General features: G+C 37.2%; 1 protein-coding gene and 1 non-coding gene across 2 annotated transcripts; both read left to right on the top strand.

The window, feature by feature from the left end:
• The first annotated feature begins 1,314 nt into the window (after nucleotides 1–1,314).
• Nucleotides 1,315–1,421, top strand: LOC141615979 (small nucleolar RNA R71). The gene has a single exon (XR_012530361.1). It is a non-coding gene; the product is annotated as a small nucleolar RNA R71 (small nucleolar RNA).
• Nucleotides 1,422–5,723: 4,302 nt separating this feature from the next.
• LOC141614188 (uncharacterized) lies at nucleotides 5,724–6,640 on the top strand. The gene is made up of 2 exons (XM_074432946.1): nucleotides 5,724–5,934; nucleotides 6,117–6,640. Exons 1-2 carry the CDS (start codon nucleotides 5,724–5,726, stop codon nucleotides 6,638–6,640), a joined length of 735 nt encoding a protein of 244 aa, XP_074289047.1.
• Nucleotides 6,641–8,331: the final 1,691 nt, after the last annotated feature.

Here is an 8,331-nt window from a genome sequence, read left to right as displayed (position 1 = left end):
ATAGTGCATGGAATGGAGAAGCTTCCCGGATCTTTGAGTTTTGGAGGCGAACTTCCTTGAAGAATAGCACTACTTACTTTAGTGAACGCAATAGTCGAAAGCTTTTGGATGGATTTCTTCTTGGTAAGAATATCTTTCATGTATTTTGCATAGGCCGGAACATGATTAATCAATTCTGTGAATGGGATTGAGACTTCTAAGTTCTTCACAATCTCCATGAAATTTCCAAGTTGTTCATCAAACTTAGGCTTAGCTTGACGACTTGGGAACGGAAGTCTAACCACAATAGGCTCCTTTTCTTTAGCCTTCTCTTCATTCTTCTTTGAAACTTCTTGGATGGTGGGTTCTTCTTTCCTAGAGTTTTCCACAACTCTTTCCTTGTCACTAGCCTCCACAATGTCTTCCTCAATTTGCTTCTTTGGCCCTTTATACCTTGTACCACTCCTCAAATGGATGGCACTCACTGATTCATGTCTTGGGAGATTACTTTGAGGTGGTAATTGCCCCTTTTGTCGTTGAGAGCTAGAAGATGCTAATTAAGACATTTGAGTTTCCAACATTTTGGTGTGGGCTAGGATGTTGTTGATGGTGATGTCTTTTGCTTGGCTATCTTTTTGCATTTGAGTGAAAAATTCTTGTTGGTTCTTTTGCGTTTAGAGGACCGCTTTTTGAACATCAAAGCCTTGGTCATTGGATTGATTGTATGGAGTTTGATTTTGATAACCTTGTCCTTGGTTATAAAAGGGTCTTTGAGATTGGTTTCTCATTGGGGGTGGGGTGTATGTTGTTTGAGGGTTTTGAACATTTTGGCTTTTGTATGAGAGATTTGGATGGAATTTGGTGTTTTCATTGTAATAGTTGGAATAAGGGGTACCACTCTTCTATGCTTGGAAAGCATTCACTTGTTCACTTGTTCCCCTACATTCACTTTGGTCATGTCCCAAAGTTCCACAATTCTCACATACTCCACTTGGAATTAATGAAGATGCTACCATAGCATTAACATGTTGCTTAGGTAATTTGGAGGCCTCTTTAAGTTTAGCAATAGCCTTCTCAAACTTCAAATTAATGGTGTCAATTTGAGCACTAAGTTGAGTACCCAATTGAGTAATAGAGTCCACCTCATGCTTTCCTCCTCTAGTTGCCTTTCGAGGTCTACTATATTGCGAGTTATGGACCGCCATTTCTTCAATCTTGTTCCATGTTTGATTTTCATCAACTTCGGTAAACATACCATTTGATCCCATATTGAGAATGTTTTGGGAGTCTTCATATAGACCATTCCAAAATTGTTATACAAGGAACCACTCGCTAAGTCCATGGTGTGGACAAGATCGACACGTGTTCTTGAATCTCTCCCATGCTTCATACAAAGATTCCTCGTCCCTTTGTTTGAACCTAGTGATTTGGGCTCTCAACATGTTAGTCTTTTTCGGAGGATAGAATTTCTTGTAGAAAGCAAGTGCCAATTTATTCCAAGAGTCAATACCAAGAGTAGCCTATATCTAGGCTCTTCAACCATTGTTTCGCGGAACAAATCAAAGAAAAAGGAAATAAGACCCATCGGATTTGGTCTTGAGTAACTCCGATTTGAAAAATCGCATCACAATAGTCACAAAAAGTCTCCATATGAGAATGAGGATCTTCACTAGGCATCCCCCCAAATTGACTTCTCTCAACTTGAAGTAAAAGGCTCAAGACTCGGATTTGGATTGAAAATGACTCGATTTGGACAGTAAATGGGGCTGTTTAATTGTGATAAAAAGGACTAAAAACCGAACAGAAACTCTGAAGATTGCAATCGAACAGTCGACTGAACTGTTTGGCACCACGGAATCCTGAACTCTACAATCGAATAGAGTAACAAGCGTGATTGGGATATGACTTAATCCAAGCATTAAGCCACTAGATTAAGCCTAAGGGAAATTTCAAGCACTAAGCAAAGAAATTACCCAAGCCTCAAGCACTAAGCAAAGAGGACTATTCAAGAACTAAGCAAATAATAAGTTTTGATGAAGAAAACATTTGGTTTCTTACTCATTCTTTAATTCACTCAATCTGATTTTTACATGAGGAAAAGCCTTGCTTTTATAGGCCAAGCCAAGCAATCCTAACCATCCATCTAATCCTAGCATCTAACGGTCCAAAAGACCCTAGAAAACCGGTACAAAAGTGGCCCTAAAGCCTTGCACAAGTTCTTACACAAGTTAAAAATCAAAAGCTAAAAACAAGGAAAGTAAACTAGTAAGACAAGGATGATGTAAACATAGAGTAAAACCCTTTTCGAAGCTTCAAGGGTCCGGCCACCAAGGTTTATAAGAGCTAGAGCATGTAAGAAAAACTCAAGGGATTGTCTTGGACAAATTGGGAAGCTTGAAAGCGACCTTTGTTCTTGATGTTGCAAACCGTGCAAAAAGGGGCCACCGGTTTTGTTCCTTGCCTTCCTTTATGATTATCACCTTCCCACGATACAAGCTCTTAGACAAAAATACCCTATACTCATCATAGAATATTTCTAGGCCATAATAAGCCCCATGTTCTTAGGCGAATTTCAAATTGGACCCTATTTTTGGTGACGGCTCAAAACCGGGTTTGGAGAGCATCTTAGAAAATCAGACGCATTTTGGAAGAGGCATATCTCTTAGCTCAGGACGAATATCAGGGCCCATGATAGCTCATTTGAAAGCTAAGGGAGTTAAATTTCACCTCCAAATAGAATCAACCTTAGCCGTTGAGTAAATCCCGAGTTATTGAACTTTTAGTGCACGTAGGTCATGGGTTGTCCAGTAATGCGCAGTCTGTTCGCATCAGCCATATCTCAAGCTATAGAGCAGCTATAATGGTGATTCAAATTCCATTGTTTAGCTAATATCCCAGGCTTTCCATTGACATAAGAATCAAAGAATTTTCATGAGTATAACTTGAGATATAAGACATAGAAAGCAGGCATGTTGTAAGGACACTTCAAAAACCGATGAAATGCGCTCAATTGTGAACCGTTCCTTAGACTGTTTCTTTAGGCCTACAAATGAATTTTGATGAAACAAATTTTGTTTCACAACTAATTGTATAAATGCGAATTTTGCAATGAAATTACCGCTTAAATGTTGTGGTGTAGGAGTACCATTTGGTAGGTTCTCCTCGGTTGGTACGGAATGTGATGAAAATTTAGGCATTGTGGGTTGATTTTGTGGTTGGTTTTGTGTTGGGTTATCCTCTCTTTCTCTTGCAAAAGGGTTGGTAAACTCAATGTTATTTGGTTGAATGTCCACAATCTCACCAATACCTCTCAAAGTATTTCTAGCAAGTCTTCTATTGTTGGTGAAAGTTCTTTCAATTTCAAAATCAATGGGTAACAAGTTACCTTGTGATCTCCTAGACATGCAAAATATCAAACAACTCGAAAACAATTAGAACAAACTTTGAGGAGTTTGACTTCCCCAAGGTAAAGAAAGACACAACTAAAAACAATTAAAGAAAATCAAATCAAGTTAACACCATCCCCGGCAACGGCGCCATTTTTGGTGTGAAGGTTTAACTCGTCGTCAAAAGTCACCCAACCAAAACAATATTTATAACTTCACAAACTACTCTTAGTAAAGAGGCAAGTAAAGGTCGGATCCCAAGGGACAGGTATTGATGTAGGATTTTCAATTGCAAATGGTTGTGTCTAAGGGTGTCACAATTTGGGTTGAGATAGGATATCAACTAAACAAATCAACAATGTAAATAAAGTAATGAAAACAAGCAAGATGATTAAAATAAGATGTAAACAATTGATTAAAAGCACTAGGGTGTCATGGGTTCATAGGGGATTCATGGGATTTGATCATACAAACATGTTCTCTACTAAATGCAAGCACTTATTGTTGTGATGGGATCGAGTTAGTGTATATCTTACAATCCCTAAGAAGGTTTGGTTCCCGGAGCTGAATCGATTAGATTGTACAACACCTACAAGTCGACTTAATCCTTCCTATCCAACTATATGCATGGTCTAATGAGACTCGAGTTGGTTTATGTCTTACAAGTCTCATTGAAAAGGTAAGTGATGGGTAAAAAAGGCAAGGATTCATAGGCTCGCATTTTATCAAACATAATATGTGCATAAGTTGGAATCACAACAAGCAAGCAAATTAATTATGAAAACATATTAGATTAAGCATGAATCAATCCCCATGTTGGTTTCCCCTAATTCCTCATTAACCCTAGTTAAGGAAACTACTCACTCATTATCAAGTTTAACATGTTAACAAGGTTGTCAATCATACTAGCAAGGCAAAACATGATGAACAAATGAAAATGATTAACAATACTTAAAAAGGATTAAGAGAGAATTATACCTATAAAGATGATTCCAAATAATAAAGCAAAGAATAATAGAAGTACTTGATGATTGATGGAAGGTTGTCAATCCTCCAAATAAGCCCAAATAATCTTCTAATTACCCAAAATAAACGACGAACAATAGAGAAATTAAGGAAAGATTAAGAAATGAGATTTGTATTAATACTAGATTAAGAGTTGATTACAAGATTAAGAGAGTATTAAGATAACATTAAGATAAGATGCTAATCTAGGTAGTACAAAGGGGTATTTATACTAAAGATTAGGTACAAAGATTAGGGTTACTAAGGGCTTAAATAACTATTAAGACCCTTAAGAAAAGTTGAGGAAGTGCTCCTCTCCAAGGAGATGAGCATCTGCATTTTGCTAGTCCCGCGAAGATATGCTCGTCGCGAGCGTCTAGGAAGCTGGCACTGTGGTTCCTGTAAGAATATCCGAGCGGATCATGGAGGAGACGCTCGGATTGTGAGGCTTCAAGACGAGCGTCTTGCTGTCGGGACGCTCGGATTGCTGGGCGGGGAGACGCTCGGATTGGCAGCAATCCGCTCGGATCCTGGGTCAGACACTTTTCTTCTCTTCTTTCCTCAACAATCCGCGAGGATATTGTTGAGGATGCAAGGATCCTTTGATCATTGCCCAATCTACTTTGTTATCTACATAGGTCTTCTAGTATCGTCTTCCCTTTGATGCTTGGTCATTAAATGCGATCAATTTAGCCCCATTTCGCCATGTAAATGCAAGGTTTGCACTCCTCTCCTACCAAGGAAACAAAACCTCAAAGAATATGCAAAATGGGAAACTAAAGATAGTAAATGACCCAATTATGCTCTATAAAGCATAGGAACGAGGCTAATTCGGGGACTAAATGTGCTCAAATATGAGTCAAATCAGCGACCGATCAATAAGCCTTGAGAATGATTAGGGTGATTAGAGAGAGATGTGAGCGTTGTTTAGTTTTGGTAAAAGAATGATTTAGAAACCGTAAAAGCATAATTTATAATAATCTCTAATCACCTTAACCAAATCGCGGAATTAAACCCGTCAGACCGGATACTCAGTCGAGTATAGAGTATACTCGGCCGAGTACCCTCTACTCGGTCGAGTATTCCACATACTCGGCCGAGTGTTCCTGGCAGTAGCCAAATCAGGATACACGACACCCCTTACTCGACCGAGTAGGCCATACTCGGTCGAGTACCAGCTTAGGAAAACCATAGTATTACACCAATAGCTTGTTGTAATACCATTTACAAGTGTTTGTCTAAAGTCTTATGCAATAGACTAAGTAAGATTTTTCCTGACATAATCAGTGATAATCAGGGTGGGTTTGTAAAGGGGAGATCTATTGTTGATAATGTGTTAATTTGCAAGATCTTATGAGGTTGTACAACAGGAAGGTTGCTTCTCCTAGGTGCTTAGTTAAAATTGTCCTTAAAAAGGCTTATGACTCAGTTGAATGGGGCTTCCTTGAACAAATGCTTCAAGCACATAGGTTTCCCAGGAGGTTTATTGATATGGTTATGACTCGTGTGAGTACTCCATCATATTCCTTATCAGTGAATGGTGGGTCTTTTGGTTTCTTTAAAGGTAAGAGGGGTCTTAGGCAAGGAGACCCCCTTTCCCCTTGCTCTTCACTATTTGTATGGAGTACTTGTCTCGAATTTTGAAGGTTGTGGCTCCTCATGATAGCTTTAGATTTCACCCAATGTGTGGGCATCTCAAATTGAATCATCTCCTTTTTGCTGATTATTTGCTTATGTTCTGCAAAGGGAATAAGAGTTCTATTATGTGGATTCTTAGAGGGTTTGCTACCTTTTCTGCTGCCTCAGGGCTTCAGTTGAATAAGTCTAAATCTGAAATTTATTTCAATGGTGCATCTAGCAGTACAGTGGCTAATATCCTACAAGTGTATGGGTTTAGAAGGGGAACCTTACCTTTTAAGTACCTTGGCATACCAATTTCTTCAAATAAACTCACTAAGAATGAGGGTATGAAGCTGGTTGATAAGATTGTGGCTAGAATCAGAGGGTGGGGGACAAGACATTTATCCTATGCTGGTAGATTAACTTTGGTTTCTTCTGTCCTATCTACCTTGCATTCTTATTGGGCTACCATTTTCCTAATTCCTAATGGGATTATGAATAAAATAAGTGCTACTTGTAGAAATTTTTTATGGTCAGGGAAGGCAGAGTATAGGAAAGCACCTGCCATCAGTTGGGACTATTGTTGTTTACCTAAGGCAAAGGGTGGTTTGGGCTTAAGGAAGCTAAATCCTGGAATGGAGCTTTGTTAGGAAAGTATGCTTGGTGGCTGGCAGATAAAAAGGATCATATTTGGGTTAAATGGGTTCATCATGTGTATATGAAGGGTGCAGATTGGACTGAATATTCCCCTCCTCAAGACTGCAGCTGGTCTTGGAGGAAAATATCCCAAAATCTGTCTCTCTTTGCTCCTGCTTACACTAATGTTAAATAGTTGAATTCTGCCAAGCCATACACTGTCCATGATGGGTACAACTGGTTGAGACAATGCAAACCTAAAGTGCCATGGAGGTTCATTTGCTGGAATAGACTCAATATAACTAAGAGTGCCTTTATTTTCTGGGCTGTTCAGCATCAGCGTTTATTAACAAAGGATAGACTTCAAAGGATGGGACTCATGATTGATGTAGTCTATGACATATGTAATAGCTTCCTCGAGGATCATATGCACATGTTTTATGATTGTGGATACAGTAAAGTTTGTTGGCGATTGCTACGTCAGAAACTCCATATCAGTATATCCATGCCTGATCTGGTGAACTGGTTCTCTTCAGCTCGGCAGTCCAAAATGCAAAAAAGATTCATTGGTGCTTGTTATGTATATCTTTTCTATCTCATTTGGAAGGTAAGGAATGAAGTACGGCTCAAATCGTTTGTAAGTAGACCTGAGGTGCTAGTCCAGATGGCTTTGAATGGTGTTAAAGCACGGTTGTTTAGATGTAATACTATACGAGCAAGATGAAGCAATGGGACAAGCTATGGATTCAACAATTGTAACATTTTTTTTGTGTAGCTTAGCTGTTAAGTTGATTTTTGTTTATGGACTATGAGTTGTAACTTCAACATTATTCTTTGATTCAATATTGTTCTTAACTCCCCCCCCCCCCCCCCTAAAGAAAAAAAAACTGTAGAGCAAAATTTTTGCATATCAATTTTGTGCAGATTGTGAGCATTTCAATTTTATGAATATATCCAATTAAAAGATTATATTCATTTATAGTTCAAGATACACCTATAGATAATAGAATAAACTATATAATAATAAACCCAATTATAGATACTAACATTTTAGGCGGGAAAATTTGGAGATCCACCTATTCTTTTAGTAAATAGCGGATATTTGGAAAGCCTAAATATTTTTATGTGAGAAAAATCAAATAATCCCCTATCTACTAAAAGAATAGATGAACTCCCAAATTTTCCCTCCAAAAAGCATTTTTTTAAATAAGGAAGGTATTGATAATTTAATTGTTTTCACAAAATAAGGAAATTAATAATTATTATTTCATTATATAATTTTCTCAATAAAATTATTCTTTTCATCAAATAATATAATTTTCACTAAAAACTAAGCTATAGTATTTTAATTAAAGTATAAGTAATAAAAAATTATAAACTTAAATCTTTTATTGATGCTATTATTTGAGAATGACTTGACTCATACAGAGTACTATTCATAATTTCATACTATGTACCAACAAAACTATAAATCGTTTTGATTACTTTCATAAGAAAAACAACTGAGAGAATTTATAAATTGAAATCATTAGTTTAGTGGTATAAAAAAAACTTTTTTAAAAAAAAAAATTTAGCCCATTACTCATTTTTTCTTGGATTAATTTTCAGTTTTAATTTTTTTTACTCGAAACAAAATACAATGATGAGAAAAATGAACAATTAATGAGATACCACTATTATTTTACAGTTCAATTTTACTCGAATT

This window comes from Silene latifolia, chromosome 11 (assembly GCF_048544455.1).
Source record: "Silene latifolia isolate original U9 population chromosome 11, ASM4854445v1, whole genome shotgun sequence".
NCBI lineage: Eukaryota > Viridiplantae > Streptophyta > Magnoliopsida > Caryophyllales > Caryophyllaceae > Silene > Silene latifolia.
Note: the sequence above shows the minus strand (reverse complement) of the source record. Positions and strands in the feature narration are given on the sequence as shown.

Coding starts and splice junctions, on each gene's coding strand:
- LOC141614188 (XM_074432946.1), top strand. CDS start 5,724: ATGAGGTTGTACAACAGGAAGGTTGCTTCTCCTAGGTGCTTAGTTAAA. Junction 5,935..6,116: donor GTCTTTTGGTTTCTTTAAAG/GTAAGAGGGGTC, acceptor TGTTCTGCAAAG/GGAATAAGAGTTCTATTATG.